This window comes from Barbus barbus (genome assembly GCF_936440315.1).
Source record: "Barbus barbus genome assembly, chromosome: 18".
Lineage (NCBI taxonomy): Eukaryota > Metazoa > Chordata > Actinopteri > Cypriniformes > Cyprinidae > Barbus > Barbus barbus.
In genome coordinates this window covers 15,344,047-15,364,082 of record NC_136746.1, presented here as the reverse complement: position 1 = coordinate 15,364,082, position 20,036 = coordinate 15,344,047, and the positions used below count along the sequence as shown (strand labels likewise).

The window sequence follows — 20,036 nt, the reverse complement described above, 5'->3', positions numbered from 1 at the left end:
ATTCTTTGTTTTCTTATTCGGTCAAGACAAAATATTAAAGGAATAGCTCAACCAAAAATCTAAATTTGCTGAAAATGTACTCCTACCATCCAAGATGTAGATGAGTTTGTTTATTCATAAAAACAGATTTGGAGAAATTTAGCATTACATCACTTCATCTGAAGTAAACAGATGCCATCCAAACAGCTGATAAAAACATCACATCAATTATTTTATTAAATTAGTTCATAAATTAACGTTTTGTGCAGTGAAAAGCTGTGTTTTTAAGAAACAAATTCATCATTAAGGTGTTTTAGCTTTAAGTCCATCTGCAGTTGTCCTCTTACATCAAAATCAACAGTGCTTAATCTGTGCATATTTTTCTCCTGATTCAGAAAAGACTACTTTTTCAATGGATAAAGCAATATTATGGATAGAGGACTCATATTTTAGCCGGAAGTAACGGTTTGAATTAAAAACACCCTGATGCATTTGTTCATTACAAACATGCAGCTTTTAACTCCACACGATGTTAATTGATGGACTGGAGAAGATGTGTGGATTATTGTGATGTTTTTGTCAGCTGTTTGGACTCTCATTCTGATGGCACCCATTCACTGCAGAGAAAGTGGTATAATGCTTAATTTCTCCAAATCTGTTCTGATGAAAAAACAAACTCATCTATATTTTGGATGGCCTGAGGGTAAATTTTCAGTACATTTAAATTTTTGGTTAAACTATTCCTTTAATTGTAAATTTTCCATTTACACACACACACACATAAATGTGCAGCTATTATACTGGTAGATTATCCGGCTGAGTGCAAAGAGGAAAGTACCAGAGAGTACAGTGCCATGTTAATTTTATGTAATTGAGTTAATGTAGCATCAAAAACATTTAAGCAGCAAGCTTGATGTACATTCTTTCTTCGCAAAGGATGTGGTTCATATTGTAAAAAACGGATCACAGATTAGAACAGCATTCATAATATGAGCAGATTTCACAGAGTGAACTGTGCAACTAACGGCTGTTTTCAACAGACAGTTGAACTATACGTAATGAACGGTTGACCCGCAAAGTATAACCAAAACTTATTGCATTTCCTTCTCTAAATATTTAAGTAATGCCATTCTGGTGCTTCTCTTTATTGTTATGCTATAGGCTTATCTAATGTATATTCATGTGATAAACAACTAATACCAAAATAAATACCAGGACCATAGTTTAATAAGTATGTTTGAATGCCATGCAAATAAAATTTGTTATTATCTAGATTCTGGAATTAGAGGTCTTGCTGCAGTTTAAATCTGTTGAACTCATTTTTACTCTCAGGTTCATAAATTATAATCCAGTAAACTCGATGGTTTTGTAATAATCCTTTCAGTTTCAGTGTGATCAGTTTTAGGTTAGGGTAAAATCAGGAAACCTCCTGCGTGCTTGCTATAGACATAAAGAAAAAAATACACAGAAGGCCGTCACAGTTTTATCTCAGTAACTGTAAAGAAGAGAAAATGCAGAGAGTGCAGGTATTTTCCCAGAGGAAATAGCATTATGTGTTTTAGTCAAGTCTCTGCAAAGAGCAAATATGACTAGCTCAGAGGAAGCTCAACCAAACCAAAATGTTCTTGAGATACAGAATCTGATCATTATACTTGAAATATGAGTTTGAGACAATCATCTTCAGCCTGAGAGACAAACAAACTTCAGACGCCAAACCTAGCCAAGAGTTAAGTGTATAGTTCGACAAACACCAAACTCAGTGTACATTCCATCTCAGTGCCCTTTAAAACATGATTTAAAACATCTCAGTGCCCTTTAAAACATGAAGATTGTTTCAAAATATTTTGAGACACCTTCATGTACAGCTGTGTCTTTGAGTTTTAGAGCTCCTTTTTATCTGAATCAGTTGTCAGGTCATTTCTATATGCCTACATTATATTTAATACTATATATTAAACCAATATTTAAATAAATATTAAACCCAAAATTAAATTGTGTTCTTAAAGTAATCATGCTGAAAAATTGACCAAAAAATGTGATTAGTCTGGTTGCTACAGTGTGGCCAAATTAGCACTGTTAACAGAAACACAAACTCCCCAGCAAACAGTACTTGTAATACTTAGAATAATCCGCAAGACAGAATTTCCCACACTTTCCTCTTGCATGTATTATGCATGTAATGGAAAACTCATCTCTGTCTTGCCATGCTATGTTCTAATAAAAGGAGAAACCTTGTCATTTCCTGTGTGAGCAAAACCACTTCCTCCAAGTTAGGACAGCTTTGTAGCAACACTGCTCCACTATATTTTACTGTTTTACATAAAAAATGTATTCATATGTTCATGTTTATAGCAACATATAAATATTCATCTCTCTTCAAAAGACAAACATAATTTTTGTTATGTATATAGCATTTCTTGTCATTCGTTCAACAGTAAGACACATTACAACCAGGCCTAATACACATCGAGTAGTAAACGCATCACAATTAAATTCATTCATTTAAAAACATACATGCAGACACTTTTTGTGTTTGTTACAAATGCCATTGTTGTGTGTTACTTGTACTGTAGAATTTCACATTCATGTTATTTCATATAATCTAGTGGACATCAACACGTTATGTCTTCGTTCTGGAAATAACCCGATACTGTAAATTAATGGGTGATTCTGCATTAATCATAGGCTGACTGGTAACATTGCTCAACATCTCAGACAAGTTACAACAACAAAATGTAAATACTGCGGTGCCGGTATGAAAAGATTTTTGATAGAAACTGATAGTGTACCTGATATGGGGCTATGGCTTTCAGGATGTTACAGCAGCTGACACAATAGTGATTTATGATTGAGTACAGATTTTAAAAATTAACTGAATTTCACTTTTTAAAGATAAACATGGTCCTTATCAAATGATGCACTTACATCTCTTCTATTATAAAACTTTCAAATTAATTTTATTGACTAGTAAAGCACTAGCCTGTCTTGTCATTCACTTTTAGCTAAGGTCTAGCTTTGGGATTTCCAGTACCACTTTAATTGGTGTATTTTGTTTAGTTTTAATCTGACTTGTTTTGCCATTAATGTTGTGTATTTTTAAAACGACGGTTGGCTTCGGTCTGTGTATTAGTAGGCTAATACTCGGTGTTTTTAGGATTGAGTTTTGAGAAACCTTGTCAAACCGAGCTGCTGCAGGCTGCTTTCAGGAAACAATGACGCACACAGGGGCAGGGTCTTCTACATAGTACTGAACTACAGAGGCAGGGTCTTCTACACAGTACTGAACTGAACTGAGAAAGGTTCTTGACTGACGTTCATCTGAAGACATTTTCTTTCGCATCTTCTGCTTGACAGAGACAATAGAATGAGATTTTACCACAGAATAACTTTGGCACTGGCAATAATATGCCTTTTTGGGGACAGAGGACTGGGTGAGTTTATTATTTTTGCATTTTAAGATCAGATGTTAAAATGAACTGCGTGTCTAAAGATCAAAATAAATGATTATACAATATATTTTAATAAAACAAAATACAATTAAGTAGCCTAACTTTCAACACCGGTAGTTGACTGTCAAATCATCCATGATTATAACTTACCTAAAAAAAAATTATACATCCAGTTCTGTTACGTAAAACAATTAAGATTGACATTTTACACAACGTTATTTCTGCGCTTTTAATTTGTTAATTTAAAGGGGGGGGGGGGGGGGGGGCTAGTCTGAAAAAGGCTAATTTACTTAAATTAATTCACTGTATCAATAGTGTCATTAATTAGTCGCTTAATTGTCTTATATATATATAGTGAAATCATAATGAATTTGGACTATTTGTTCTTTGATTCTTACACTTTAGATTCGGTTCTTGGAACTGGTTCTATCAACTAGTTAATCTTTTAATAACCTACTTTTGAGAAGGAAGTATGTGTAATTTTATTTTATTGCATATAAGCCTGTTGCCGAATAAAACATTTTATTTCAACAGAAGAGATAAGCTATGTGGTTTTGATTCACTAAAAAGAAGTTAGTTTGGGAATCAGACTACACTGATCACGTCGCGCAGTAAACTCAGTAGCGTTGACACGCTGGATAGTAGTGCAGGAAATGGTTTTAAATGTCACGAAATTATAAAAAAATGTCATATACCACAATATTCGTCGGCGGAATTCATATAATACACAATAAAAATTCACAAACAAATAATAAATAACACATAAGATAAAAGCTACATTAAAAACGTAAACACATGAAATCTATTTCATAAATACAATTTGTGCTTTCAAATTAATATATACATCATAAAAACAAAATATATTTTAGCAATCTGGCCAGTTCATTATTACAAAATCATTCCTGAGGAGTTTGAGGATGGTGTTACTGTTAATGTCTGACAAGTCTCTCATCTGTCATTCTGTGTTTTCCCTGAACACAGGAGCCCCATCCAAAGGCAGGTATATGCAGGTATATATGAACTGCAAGCCGGATGTTAAGAATGCAAACTGTGTACCACAAATGGGCCCCTCGGTGCCCCTATCAGAGCAAAGCTCTCAACTTCCGCCTTCTGCTACAAAACACATGTAAGTTGCCTGTTTATTCATATCAATTTGTATTGAGAATTAGTACTGTATTATGGTATGTTGAGTTCATTTTAAAACCAAAATCTGTTCAGTTATTTCTTTGACGTGTGCATTTATATCTAGGTCAAAACTAACTGGATGCATGCATGTCACTACTACAAATGAATAGTATAATTTGATTAGATTTAGATTCAGTTTTAAAAACGCAACAAAAATCATATCACCACTATCCCTGCTGTGATATTAGAAAAATATATATATATAAAATATGTAAAAATTTCACAACAAATAATCATGATTAAGGATGGGACTTTCATGGAATCATGAAAAGGAGTTTGAATGTGAATTGAAATGTGAATCATCCATCGATATTGTTGTAATAATTTCAATATCTGCAAGAGGAAGCTGGAGTTTTTACATACCCGTACAGGGCTTTTAAAGAAACCCTTCAGAGATGCCATCAGTGTTAAAGTAACAACCAGCAAGTAAATAAAGGGGTCTGTAAAACAGAAAGTGTCATGAGAGACTTTTTGACTGCTTCCTTATTAAGTATCATATAGAAAAAGAGGTTAGAAACTAATCTCTTTGAACAAAATATGCTGAAGCTGTTGAATGTCAGGGGCATTTCCCATAAGTCATTCTTATGTTGTGACATATTGATTGTGACGCCTTACCACGTGATTCAAATCTCTGTTATCGTTTTCCTGTTAGTGCAGATTATGTCTGCTTGAAGTAGTTTAGACTATGTCTTTTCTTGGAAATGTAAATATTCCCAAGGCTTTTGAGGTGTTTTCTGCAAGGTTTTATAATGTCAAATATACATTTTAGTGCTCATTCCTACATTTACAATTGTTGTGTATTATATAACTAGATAGCGCACTTGATAGCACTCAAATGTTTGATCATTTCTGCAAATCATACAATATGTGATTATGGTTTTATTGATATCAATGTAACATCAATGGTTTTTAATTACTTCAAATTTATCTTCAGATTGTGCTTTTTTCTACTCAGCATTTCTCATGCTGAATCACTTCCTTCCATATATCGATCACATTGACGTCACAGCTGTATCTCCTCAAAATGTTCATGATCTTCATAGCCAGAAAACATAATATCTCACAGATTAATAAGATAACTAGAATGCTGAAAACAAATTTGGTGAATTAAAGGGATAGTTCTCCCAAAAATGAAGATTTGTCATCATTTACTCAAGCTCATGTTGTTCAAACCATGATTTTTTAATTGTATTGATTCATTTTGAACACAAAAGAAGATACTTTGAAGAATGTTGGTAAACAGTTTCTGGTCCTCATTGACTTCCATGCTAATTTTTTTTTCTTTCCATACTGTGGAAGTCAATGGCTACCAGCAACTTTGGTTTGGTTTCTTCAAAATATATTTTATTGTTCAAAAGATGAACGAAAGTCATACAGTTTGGGAACAACTTGAGGGTGAAAAATGACAGAAATTTATTTTTTGTGTGAACTGTCCCTTTAATGCTCCTGATATTCATTCACTGTTGTGGTTAACTGTTACATTTCCCAATATCTAATATACTAAAGTAGGTACTCTAAAACATTGTGCTTGTCACAAGAAATGTGAAGTGACATTCAGCCAAGTATGGTGACCCATACTCGGAATTCGTGCTCTGCATTTAACCCATCCAACGTGCACACACACAGCAGTGAACACACACACACACCGTGAACACACACCCGGAGCAGTGGGCAGCCATTTATGCTGCGGCGCCCGGGGAGCAGTTGGGGGTTCGGTGCCTTGCTCAAGGGCACCTCAGTCGTGGTATTGAGGGTGGAGAGAGTGCTGGACATTCACTCCCCCCACCTACAATTCCTGCCGGCCGGAGACTCGAACCCGCAACCTTCGGATTACAAGTCCGACTCTCTAACCATTAGGCCACGACTTCCCCGCATATGCGTTTTTATTTAGATATTCCATTTTGTTATTTGTGTATTTGTAAGTCTAGAATGGTGAGGTCAGTGAGATGGTTAAGAAATGAGCTCTTTATGTTCTCAACAAAATTACAGGAAGGGCTGAGAGGATGTTGGAGCGCTCTTGAATGACTTTGTGCATTGTGTTTCCAACAGATTCCCAGTTAGCACAGAGGAAGCCACTTCTGAGATGGAGGAGCTGTCAGGAGAGGGTTCAGGTAACTCAGATGCCTTCACTCCTTTTATCAGCATGAATCAGAAGTTGATGAGAGACAAAAGGAGTTCAGAGCAAGAAGACAACCAGATTCAAGAGGAGGGGTCAGCTGAGTTCAGTGGAGACATTGATTACTCTCAATATGTTGCACCTCAGAAACCAGATTGGCTTTCTAAAGAGGATTTGAAAGAGGAAAACATTATTGCATAAAGGGCTACATTAGATCTCATGTGCCTTTTCTTTTTCTTTTTTGTGTACAATGTGAACCATACGGGATGCTGCTTTTTTGGTCACAGATATAATTAATATATATTCTTAAATTTTGACATGCTCTGCAAAAGTGTATTGTATTCCAGTTTGCATTGTAATGCAATATTTTGGTTTGCTCTTCAACTTTGAAACTTTTATAGTATTATTATTATTTTATTTACTCTTAATGTCCAGAGTGTGACCTATGATCTGTATTAAAAAAATTATTTAAATCCATTTGTAATAGAAATATTACTAAATTCAACAGGGGCAACTTAAATAATGTGTTTGTATAGCAAGTCAATTTAGTAAAAAAATTTATACATTTTGCCATATTGTATTTGTAATATATTCTGAACTTTCAAAAAAAAACAACTTTAAACTATAAAGCGTCTGTCTCTTATTTGAAGCACTTTAGACCAGAAAAAGGAGGAATGAACTTTACTGAAGAAATGTTCTGAATATGAGATGAGGTCAGTTGTTCAGGCTTCCTGTTTTACCAGAAGTGTATTATCACACTTTGGCTGATTCGATCTTGTGCGTTTCCGGACTCGCATCTCATGACCCGTTTCTCAGCGTCTAGAGTACAGACATAATGTTTAGAATCATTCTGTATGTAGAGACACATTCTAAAATTGTTTTCAAAAGGTGCAAATGTGCGAATTCAAAAGTATGCCATGTGGTTAAGATGACACTGCCTTCGGAAAGCATTTACACCCACATTTAGTTTCTGTTACACCTCCAAAGTTACACAATAGAATATTCTTATCGCTTTAGATTCAACACTTGTAACTTTTCAGAAGTAAAAGGAGATTTTCATTTGGATTCAAAACTGGACTTTTATCGGGCCACTTCACATGGCTAGCAAACGCCAGATGTGACTTTATCAGAAGTGGCAGCCACTCTCTCAAGAGCCAAACAGATCAGTATCTCCAGTTTCCTCTATTCCAGCCAAAGAGATCTGCAGCTCCATTGTGTGTGGCTGGCCTTTTGTTCAACTCTGAACATCACTTCATTTGAATAGCTGGCCTGATATCAGAAGAAGTTTGTGTTGTGCTGTGTTTCATCTGTTGCGTAACAAGTGATTTCACAACTTCAAGGGACGTCCGAGGAAGGGTTTGTTGTTGTTGTTGTTTCTATAATTCTGAAGACGCTTGAGTAAGTGTTTGAGTTTAATTTAATGTTTATTCACTTTTGTTTATTTATTATTAACACAACATATAGCCTACAAAAGAAAGAAAATCATGCATTTAAATATTACTTTGCAACATAGTCTGAAAACATGTATGTTTCTCAGAGCAGGATTAAAGTCTTTTTGTGACCAGTGGTGCATGTTGTCACAATATATATAGGGTAAATTTACAATGCAACATGCCATTCAACAGTCTACTAAAGGCTTTTAAGTAAAATGTAAAAAATAAAAGGTAAAAAGAACACAAAACAATTAATGAAATAAATTAAACTGAATTAATTGAAATGAAGGCAAAAATGCCAATGGTGGCATACAAAATTGTCATAAAATTGTTCTGACCAACAGAAAAAAACACAATTTAATTCATTTATTTAAATAATAACACCAGACACAAACAGAGTACAAAATAATGCTAAAAATGTTTAATTGTTTTTCTTTTCTGTGTTTGTTACCATCCTGTTACCAACATTTGGGGCATGGGAAAAGACAAATTCTAGCATTGTAATACTATAAAATGATTATATAAATTTGAAGAATTATGTGAAACATAATAATAATAATTGTTTACTTTACACAAAATATGCTTATACAAGTTTTTTTTTTTTGAAGTTCAGCAGTATGGTAAATGTAAAAAAAAAACTTTTATTTTGAAGTTGAGTGGTATGGTTGATGTTTCAGCGCTCACGCGCTGAGTTCCCGTCGTTCCCAATCCGTTCAGCTCAGAGGAACAGGGATCCAGCGGAAGCTGTACTGAGGAGGACTGTGTTCAAGCTAAAGCTACAGAGCTGAAATGGTGAGCGTTAATTCAGACAGCAATTGATGGTTGAAATTCTTGCACTTAATACACCGCTTGGCTTATTCCCTCTGGAATAAAAGCACACGATCCTGGCAAACATGTTTGAAGTGTATCAAGTCTGAAGTAACGTTAGGCCATGGAAGTCGTGAAGGTTTGGGTGGGGAGGCTGCTCACTGTCAGTCAGCTATAAACACTGATAAAACACAGTAAACGGACTCTAGTGGCCTTACAAAGGAAGCATTTGTACATTCTGAGCTTGTTTAAAAAACTTCAATCCTCGCAGGTACTCCAGGACCTTTTAAAACAGCTGTAAAGCTGAAGGTTGAATCCAAACTAGACCGAGTTCTTGCTGTTTTTCACTAAAATGAAACTATTTCTACAAGTTAACCGTTTCGCACAGACTGGTAAATGTTTCTACAGCGTATGGGTATTGAGCAATGTAATGCACATGATACTTACACCGTTTTGGCACTGCGTCAGTATTTCCTTGTATTGGTGGGGTTGTTTAATTAGTTATTCTATAGATGTGATTATATTTGTATTGAGACAGATTGAACAGTTAAGCTAATACCAACATATGTTGATGTGTAAAATTACTGTGTAAAACAGATTGGCATGTCGCTGTGATGCTTTAAGGCTGAAGTCTGATGTCTTCACCCAGTTGTTATGTAGGACCACAAATTTGTCACCCCTAATAGTAGTTATGTCAAAGTGTTCAGAATTTTGAACTAGACCGTTTTTATACTACTGCTGCACTTCACACAAATGATGTACAAATGCCTGAAACTCATACAACCTGTTACCAAAAATTGGGATACATCAAAAGACAAAAATCTAAATTTTCAATATTCTCACAGAATCGAAACTAGGTACAGGTGCATCTCAATAAATTAGAATGTCGTGGAAAAGCTCATTTATTTCAGTAATTCAACTCAAATTGTGAAACAATTCGTGTATTAAATAAATTCAATGCACACAGACTGAAGTAGTTTAAGTCTTTGGTTATTTTAATTTTGATGATTTAGGCTCACATTTAACAAAAACCCAACAAAAAACAAAAATCTCAACAAATTAGAATACTTAATAAGACCAATAAAAAAAAAACATTTTTAGTGAATTGTTGGCCTTCTGGAAAGTATGTTCATTTACTGTATATGTACTAAATACTTGGTAGGGGCTACTTTTGCTTTAATTACTGCCTCAATGCGGCGTGGCATGGAGGCAATCAGCCTGTGGCACTGCTGAGGTGGTATGGAAGCCCAGGTTGCTTTGATAGCGGCCTTCAGGTCATCTGCATTGTTGGGTCTGGTGTCTCTCATCTTCCTCTTGACAATACCCCATAGATTCTCTATGGAGTTCAGATCAGGCGAGTTTGCTGGCCAATCAAGCACAGTAACACCATGGTCATTGAACCAGCTTTTGGTACCTTTGGCAGTGTGGGTAGGTGCCAAGTCCTGCTGGAAAATGAAATCAGCATCTCCATAAAGCTTGTCAGCAGAAGGAAGCCTGGAGTGTAGTACAAAATAAATTTAGTACGCTCACTTTTTCTTTTACATATTTTAATAAGCACGGGTCAAAATGAGCAAATATGTTGCTTTATTTTTACATAAGTCTGTTACGCTGAATGACAATGGAACATTATTTTACACATATTTGTCATTTTATTTTCACAAAAGTTATCTGAAATGTTAAAATAGATACTCTACCTATGCTTTATAGGTTTGTAAAATCACTTTTGTGAATTTATTTCGATGTGGACACGAAAATGGGCCGTCTCATCTTTGATCCAAATACAAAGTATGTGAAATTAAATGCAAGTCGACATGAAATGAAAATTCACCTCGTCTGTTTTCTAAATGCGCATGTTATAGATCTTTGTGTATGTATTTTCATATATATATTCTTAAATCAGTTTTTTGTCATTTATTAATCAAACTGTCACAACTCGATCTTCTCTTTGGTGACATATGCCAGACTTATCCAATCAGTTAGTTTGATTAAACTTCACCCATTTCTTATAATCAGATGCAAGTTCGCATTCAGATCTGCCTTCAGCCAATCAACAACTGATGAATAGAATCAAGTCCAGCCCTAATTTTTTTTTCTTTTTTGACAATCTCTTTAACTTAATTGTACATCACAATATGGAGGAAAAGATTTGTCGCTAGTTCTGTTTTTATGACGACTTAATATAAAAGAAACGCACAGAATAGAATGTAAATGTAGCCTAAATTAAGCCAGCACGGACTAAAGACAAATATTAAATTATTTGTTTAATCATTTAAACATGGTTAACAAGGTGAATTGAAAAAAGTAGAATGACATTGCCATTCTTTCAGAGTTTCCTTGGAGGTCTGTTTGGTCCAGTGTGTGAAATCGATGTCATTCTGAATGATGCTGAAAGCAGAAAAACAGCTGAGCTGAAGACTGAGGATGGGAAATTGGAGAAGCATTATCTGTTTTATGATGGAGAATCAGTGTCAGGAAAGGTGAGTGAGTAGACATCTCCTGTGTGACTCATTTCCTAAAGTCTCTTCATTTCAAAGACAACTGACACGCTATGTTATATCACCCCAAGGTAAATATCAATGTGAAACAAACAGGCAAAAGGCTTGAACATCAGGGAATTCGCATTGAGTTTGTAGGACAAATCGGTGAGTTAACTCAACACATTCACTTATTCTCTTTTCTCAAGGCATTCATGCAGTAAACCAGCCTCAGTATCGCTTAGGAGCAGTGATGGGCATTAGCGTCGCTACAAGTAGCGTGGTGGTAGCGTCGCTGTTTTCTGAATCAAATAGCTTTTCAGTAGCGAAGCTCTGTTTTTGATCAAGTAGCGCGGTAGCGTCAACAAAAGCTAACGTTACATTTTCCAAAGCATTTCTGAAACTCAAGCTCAAATCAGAATCCTGATCCTGGATCAGTAAAGGTGATAAGTAAAAGTTTACTCAAGAAACTATTTATAAAGACTAATGTTTTTTTGTATTTGAGGAGCGGAGAAGAGTGTCTTAGTCTAGCATATGTTGTCAAGTCACAGCCAAATAGCTTGTGCGAAGCGCTGAATCTTTTATAATATGATATTTTGGCCAAATAACAGAAAAAAACTGAGTGCCCACATAACGACAGAAAACTGTATGACCTGCAAGTTCATGAAAATGTAAATAGGACGCACGTACTGCCTTTGTGGCGGTAATGACGGGGAAAAAAAACATTCGCTGGTCAAAAGCTTGAACTTGATTTTGGTGAAATGTTAATAATACAAATGTAACGATGCAAATATATGTAGCCAGGCCTATACATCTATATGGTAACATCATACAATAAGACTTCATTAATGTTAGCTAATGTATTAACTAACATGAGCATACAATGTACAATACATTTATTATAGTAGGCCAGGCCTATTTATTAATCTTTATTAATGTTTGTTAACGAAAATACAGTTGTTCATTGGTAGTTCACAGTGCATTAACTAATGATAACAAACAACTTTTGATTTTACAGTTTTTCTCTGTCACTTTGGTGCATTTCTCGAATCTTAATGTATGTGCATTTCTCAAAACAATTGGTGCAAACAGCACCACACAATGGATTACCTGCAAAATCCTGTAACTTATTCAAAAACTTTAGTTCATCTCTCAAAGTTAAGTATTTATGTCGATCAAATCAGTGGCATGAAAATGAAAAGTTCTTGTGTCATTGTTCACAAACAAGCTAGGCAAAGTGCTCAGTCATGTTGTCAATATAACAGTGCACTCTGCTAGTATTACCTGATGTAAACTATGGCAGCAGTTTGGATGACATACTGTACTGAAATGCAGAAGGCTACACTTCTTATGCCATATATCCATTTTAAAATTACAAATTTACACATTACTGTATGTGGGATATTGATTGAAAGAGACTGGATAGGATTCACAGTTACACTTTTACTAGTGGTCTGACAAAAAAAAAAAAAAAGATCTTACAACGTCATTGTGATATAGAAAAGAAAAAGAAATCTGGGCACAAAGGCGAAAATACAAAATTAGAAAGGTTAATCTACATTTATCATTGGTTGATCTATATTCTCTTCATTAGTGAAAGTCAAGATTCACCTGCGCAATTCATGGCAAATTTACAAAAAGACTAATAGAAATGTGTAGAAAATGTGCTTGACAGTTTATGACAACCAGATCAACCATTTTGCATTGAATGACTTATACGATGAACTAACGACTAAATGTTTTGAGGGGTAAGACTATTGCACAGAGAACTAAATAATACATATTGAGCAACATGACATTAGCAACTGATAATGTAGGAAAATGCAGACAAATGTACATAATCATTTGCATGAATGTACCAAAGCAATTGCAACTTGATCAAAAAAATGAGAAACTGCTTTTATCATGTGCACAACTGACAAGATGAATTTCGTTTCTGATCTGAGAAATGCACCAAAGCGACTGAGAAACACTAATGCATTTGTAAATGTTGAAATTAACATTAATAAATGCTGCAGAAGTATTGTTCATTCTTAGTTCACATTAACTACACGTTAACTAATGAACCTTATTGTGAAGTTGTTACCATTTATATAAATGTATCTGTATACAATAAAACTAAAATATCAACTACCACTAAGAGGTTTCCGGCCGACAGCAAACATTTCTTTTGCCTAGTATGTTACAATATAATGTAAATCTGGCCCTGTACACGATATTGATTTGTTGAATAAACAATTAACCTGAACTATTATGCCTGGCTATCTGCTTGACTGACAGTTTTATTGATCACTGAGAGAGCAATGACTTGGTATGATGTTGGTTCAATATAAAACAATTTTTTTCTTTTAAATAGCTTGGATCTAGTAAACTACTTTTGCCATGTTGCTGTATCTTCGCTTGCTACATTTCCCAGGGCTGTAGCTTTAGTGTAGTGAAGCTTCATTTAATGAGGAGTAACTGTTAGCTTAGCTCACTACATTTTCCAAGTAGCTTGCCCAACACTGCTTAGGAGAGCATGTGGTTGTCACATGGAAAGGGAGCTAGACTGCTCTACACAGTTCTGTGAGGGAGCCGATCTGTTATGGTGCCCCAGTTGAGTTCATTATTAAGGTCTTTTATTTCCCACACTGCAAAAATTATTTTTCAAAGTTGTAAATAAAACAAAAGTTATTGGAAATTTTTACAAGGAAAATCTATTTTTTCACATTTCATTCAATTTGTTGCTTGCAATTACTTGAAACTGACATTTTTAGGTATCATTAGTGATTCTAATTGTCTCAGCAATCCCAAGATTGTTGCATGCAATGTTTTTTTTTTTTTTTTTTTGTCTAGCCACTGCATAAGAACGTCAATGTATATGTGTGTGTGTGTGTGTGTGTGTGTGTGTTTTCCCTTCATGCAGAGCTCTTCAGTGATAAAAGCAATACTCACGAGTTTGTAAACCTTGTGAAGGAGCTTGCTCTGCCTGGAGAGCTGACACAGAACCGCAGCTATGACTTTGAGTTCATGCAGGTGGAAAAGCCATATGAGTCTTATGTTGGAGCGAATGTGCGATTGAGGTTAGTGAAGACTTTGTAGATGTTTTTTTTTATTATCCTGGCTGAGCATTAATGAGAAAAATGACAGTATTTGTCTTTTAACTGCTGCTTTAAGACACAGTTAACCTTTAAAATTTGTCCTGGCTTTAATTTAAACCGTTCTTTTTTGATAAGTCAGACAAGGTCATGTGCTTTTCATGTCTCTGCAGGTATTTCCTTAAAGTTACAATTGTGAGGAGGCTGTCTGATTTGGTAAAGGAGTATGACCTCATTGTGCATCAGCTGGCCACCTACTCTGATGTCAACAACTCTATCAAAATGGAAGTGGGTATTGAAGACTGCCTACATATAGAGTTTGAATACAATAAGTCCAAGTAAGTGCACTTAGAACTTTACTGTTGATTTATTTCATAGTTACATAAAGTGAGCTGCTGAGTAATTCTAAGTATGTATGCATTGATTGGTTTGAACTTAAATTGATTTTGAGCTAACAGAGGTGGTCTTGTCTATCAGGTATCACCTCAAAGATGTAATTGTGGGTAAAATCTACTTCTTACTGGTACGGATTAAAATCCAACACATGGAGCTTCAGTTGATCAAGAAAGAAATGACGGGAATTGGTATGATCTCCTTTTGTGTTAAGTTCTATACATGTATACAGTGGGGCAAATAAGTATTTGATACACTGCCGATTTTTCAAGTTTTCCCACTTACAAAGAATGGAGAGATCTGTAATTTTCATTGTAGGTACACCTCAACTGTGAGAGACAGAATCTAAAAAAAAAATCCAGAAAACCACATTGTATGATTTTTAAATAATTAACTTCCATTTTATTGCATGAAATAAGTATTTGATCACCTACCAACCAGCAAGAATTCTGTCTCTCACAGACCTGTTAGTTTGTCTTTAAGAAGCCCTCTTATCCTCCACTCGTTACCTGTATAAAAGACACCTGTTCACACACTCAATCAATCAGACTCCAACCTCTCCACTATGGGCAAGACCAAAGAGCTGTCTAAGGACACTAGGGTCCAAATTGTAGACCTGCACAAGGCTGAGATGAGCTACAGGACAATAGGCAAGCAGCTTGGTGAGAAGGCAACAACTGTTGGAGCAATTATTAGAAAATGGAAGAAATTCAAGATGACTGTCAATCTCCCTCGGACTGGGGCTCCATGCAAGATCTCGCCTCGTGGAGTATCAATGATCCTGAGAAAGGTGAGGGATCAGCCTAGAACTACACGGGAGAACCTGGTCAATGACCTGAAGAGGGCTGGGACCACAGTCTCAACGGTTACCATTAGTAACACACTACACTGACATGGATTAAAATCCTGCAGCACGCAAGGTCCTCCTGCTCAAGCTAGCACATGTCCAGGCCCGTCTGAAGTTTGCCAAAGACCATCTGGATGATCCAGAGGAGGCATGGGAGAAGGTCATGTGGTCAGATGAGACCAAAATAGAACTTTTTGGTATAAACTCCACTCGCCGTGTTTGGAGGAAGAAGGATGAATACCATCCCAACCGTGAAGCATGGGGGTGGAAACATCATGCTTTGGGGGTGCTTTTCTGCAAAGGGGACAGGACGACTGCACCATGTTGAGGGGAGGCTGGATGGGGCCATGTATCGCGAGATTTTGGGCAACAACCTCCTTCCTTCAGTAAGAGCATTGAAGATGGGTCGTGGCTGGGTCTTCCAGCATGACAATGACCCCAAACACACAGCAAGGGCAACTAAGGAGTGGCTCCGTCAGAAGCATTTCAAGGTCCTGGAGTGGCCTAGCCAGTCTCCAGACCTGAACCCAATAGAACATCTACAGAGGGAGCTGAAACTCTGTGTTGCCCAGCGACAGCCCCAAAACCTGAAGGATCTGGAGAAGACCTGTATAGAGGAGTGGGCCAAAATCCCAGCTGCAGTGTGTGCAAACCTGGTCAAGAACTACAGGAAACATCTGACCTCTGTAATTGTAAACAAGGGTTTCTGTACCAAATATTAAGTTCTATTTTTCTATTGTATCAAATACTTATTTCATGCAATAAAATGGAAATTAATTATTCAAAAATCATACAATGTGATTTTCTGGATTTTTTAAAATACTCTCTCTCACTACCTACGATGAAAATGACAGATCTCTCCATTCTTTGTAAGTGGGAAAACTTGAAAAATCGGCAGTGTATCAAATACTTATTCGCCCCACTGTATGTGCATTTGATTTAAGAATGACTGTTAAAAGTTATTAAAGAACATTTATATTAGTCCAGTTTCTTATATACACTACTGTTCAAAAGTTTGGGATTGGTTAAATGTTTTTGAAATATTTTGCTCACCAAGGCAGCATTAAATACAGTAAAACAATACTATAAAAGCAGTAATATTGTGAAGCATTACATTTTACAAAAATATTTTAAAATGTAATTTATTCCTGTGAAGTTGAATTTTCAGAGGCCAGTGTCACATAATCCATCAGAAATCATTCTAATATGCTGATTTAGTGTTTAATAAACATTTTTTTTATAAAACATTTTTATCAGTGTTGAAAACAGTTGTGCTGCTTAATATTTTTGTGGAAACAAGGGTATATTTTTCAGGATTATTTTATGAATAGTTAGAAGAACATTTATTTGAAATAGAAATGTTTAATAACATTATGAAATATGTAATATTAAAATTTTATTTAAAAACGATGAATAAAAAACGTGCCCCCAAACTTTTGAACAATTGAATGTTAGATACACCTTGTATCCTCAAGCACTTAAAATTAATTCGTTTCTCATTTGGTTCTGAATAATGTGAGATTTATGTAGTGCATCATGTAACATGCCTTTCTAGGTCCGAGCACAACTACTGAGACAGAGACTGTGGCCAAGTATGAGATTATGGATGGAGCACCAGTGAAAGGTGAGCAGCTGCTTCACACCATTTTTTTGTATAATTTTGTAATGACATATGTAGATGAGTCTTTTAAAAAGGTATTAATGCCAGAACATAAATAATGGGCCTCATTCATGAATCACGAACAGAACAAATTTCTGTGTAAACCATTCGTTAAACCTTTCGTGCATGAATCATCACATTCAGTTTAATGCGGGGTTATTGAAGTAGAATAAAATAAATTGCCAGTTTCATTACTGACTTTTCCTCCCTATTGGGCTAAAATTTTATCTCTAGGTGAATCCATTCCTATTCGTCTTTTCCTGGCCGGTTATGACCTTACACCCACAATGAGAGATGTTAACAAGAAATTCTCTGTGAGGTACTTTTTGAACTTGGTGCTTGTGGATGAAGAAGATAGGAGATACTTCAAACAGCAGGTCCAGTAGTAATCAAATTTACAGTATAAAATTAATTTTGATCTATAAAAATGGTACACTTTCAGTGTCTGTTTGTCCAGCAAGGTGAACAGAATGACTGGTATTTTTTGTAGGAAATAGTTTTGTGGAGGAAGGCACCCGAGAAACTGCGGAAACGGAACTTCCATCAGCGCTACGAGTCACCTGAGCCTCGGCCAAGTCTCTCTGCTGAGCAGCCAGAAATGTGAGCGGGGTCTGGAGAGCAACCAGCCAGAGATACACGTACCTCTCAGTGACCAGTCGCAGGAGAGGAGAACATCTTCCACCGAACATACATGCAGCTCGCTGTTCACATGGTCACCCCTCACAGCTTATGGTGATAAACTGTGCCTGATTTGGCTCTGTCCTCCCTGATGTCTACGGCAAGCAATCTGTTAGTACACAAGGACACTTTTTAGAAAGCACTGTAAACAATAATGTAAGTAATATAGCACATATTCAAGGTTGCACGCCTCCCCAGATGAAGAAATGTTTTTAAAAGTGCACTCACTGGTATCCTCGATGTTCCAAATCATGGAGCAGAAACACACAGACCTAAACACATTTTAAAGAGCTTCCTCATGCATGCTAGCTGGTGAATAGTAACAGTCACTAAAGGCAATGGGGTCCGTTTAAAAAACGGTCAAGAAATGTAATGGCACCCAGCCAACACTGTATTTGCAATCCACTTAAACGTTGTAAAACATTTCTATTTAACTTATTTAGCCATCTTCTCTTTTTTGTTGTTTGTTTGTTCTTTAAGTATACTCTTTATGTTAAATTAATTCTGTCTTTGAATCAAAAGTATATGTCTATATATAAAATATTTAAAGAGGTTTTGGACTAGAAGCTTTATAAAACTAGGGCAGTTTGTGTAATTATATTGGGCACATGTATTCAACTTGTCAGCCCAGTTTTGAATAGCACACTGGCTTGGTAGTAAAAGAGGGCCACATCCTAATTAGTTTTGTGAATTTCTGAGATAATTCGTTGCTATTAATTGCTAAATATCATCTCCGCTGCAATTACATTTCATACTGTCTAAATTTAGACACCCCAGAGAAATGATGGAATTTTGTTGTATCCTCTTTGCATGTCATCCTGCGATAATGTTTCCTATCAAAGGGGGATGTCAACAATTTTTCATTGTTGCAAATGTTCTCTTGCATATTTTAAGTGGTTTGTGGATTAAATATTTTTTTGGACCTTTTCATTTTGAAATAGTTTTTGATTTCACTCTAAAACAAATGTATTCTTTTTGTTTTTTGTTTTAAAACTGGCACTACATTACTTATGGAAATGTCTGTGTACAAAGCCATTGCGTGCCCCAATGGAAAAGACATGAGTGTTTGCAGAACTGAGTGTTGCTACAGCAACTGAGTCATTTGTACATCTTGACAAATTGTACATATCCAGCCATAGTTTTGTTTATCTGCCGATGTCAAATAAAAATGCAAGTTTATACTTACAGCTACACTGTTTATTATTATTATTATTAAAAATATCAATGTCATTATTGAGGTGCTAAAAATCGATCTTTCAAACACCCATCGTGGTGATTTATACACGAGCTGTCTGGACGGATTTCGCGGGAAATTCTGTACATACGTCATTGGCATGTTCGTGTCACGTCATATTCATAGCAAAGCCATGGTCAATATATTTTTTGTGAGTATATTTTTCCGGTTACAGTTTGCTGTTAAACATTTCAACTAGATAATGGTATTGGATCAAATCTTTCAAACCTATATGACCTATATATGATATTTTATTTGTGAGTAAATTAGTCTGTTCTTTTAAGTCAAACCAGTTCATACAGGGGTCTGCATTCAAATATATATATTTTAAATGCATCAGAAGTGACTATGAATGTCATGTAAATGTATTGATCGAAGTGAGTTGGAAACCTGTCTGTCCTTGAAATAAAATCTTAAATGATAACAAGTGCCCAGTTTTTGCTTCAGTGTTGTCATTTATTTATTTATTTTTACATAAGAGTGAGCTTTTTTAATAAATAAAAATAACGTCATTCAAACGAGTGCGTTTCGTTGTAAACTGTTTGTACCACATGCCTACTCTCATACCCCTAAGTAGTTTCAGTTTGTGCCGCTTTCCAAAAATGATTAACCTTCAAGATTATAGCGAACGTATTCTCTTGATATCACAGTATATGATACACTCGTAATCCGTTTCCTAAATATTTCTAATCTTGACTTTAACA

At 35.6% G+C, this 20,036-nt stretch overlaps 2 protein-coding genes across 3 annotated transcripts; both read left to right on the top strand.

The window, feature by feature from the left end:
* Positions 1-2,898: 2,898 nt before the first annotated feature.
* LOC306884370 (uncharacterized protein) lies at positions 2,899-8,127 on the top strand. The gene is made up of 3 exons (XM_079440165.1): positions 2,899-3,410; positions 4,410-4,554; positions 6,663-8,127. The coding sequence occupies exons 1-3, from the start codon at positions 3,344-3,346 to the stop codon at positions 6,928-6,930; spliced, it is 480 nt and encodes a 159-aa protein (XP_079296291.1). The 5' UTR covers positions 2,899-3,343; the 3' UTR covers positions 6,931-8,127.
* LOC306884362 (vacuolar protein sorting-associated protein 26A-like) lies at positions 7,721-19,283 on the top strand. Of its 2 annotated transcripts, none has more exons than XM_079440154.1 (10): positions 7,721-8,127; positions 8,840-8,954; positions 11,297-11,446; positions 11,536-11,611; positions 14,349-14,505; positions 14,694-14,858; positions 14,998-15,104; positions 17,316-17,384; positions 17,655-17,797; positions 17,911-19,283. In XM_079440154.1, the coding sequence occupies exons 2-10, from the start codon at positions 8,952-8,954 to the stop codon at positions 18,022-18,024; spliced, it is 984 nt and encodes a 327-aa protein (XP_079296280.1). In that variant the 5' UTR covers positions 7,721-8,127; positions 8,840-8,951; the 3' UTR covers positions 18,025-19,283. The 2 variants fall into 2 exon arrangements, with proteins under 2 accessions (XP_079296280.1, XP_079296281.1); XM_079440155.1 differs by lacking the exon at positions 7,721-8,127 and adding an exon at positions 10,677-10,754 and having other exon boundaries at positions 8,852-8,954.
* Positions 19,284-20,036: the final 753 nt, after the last annotated feature.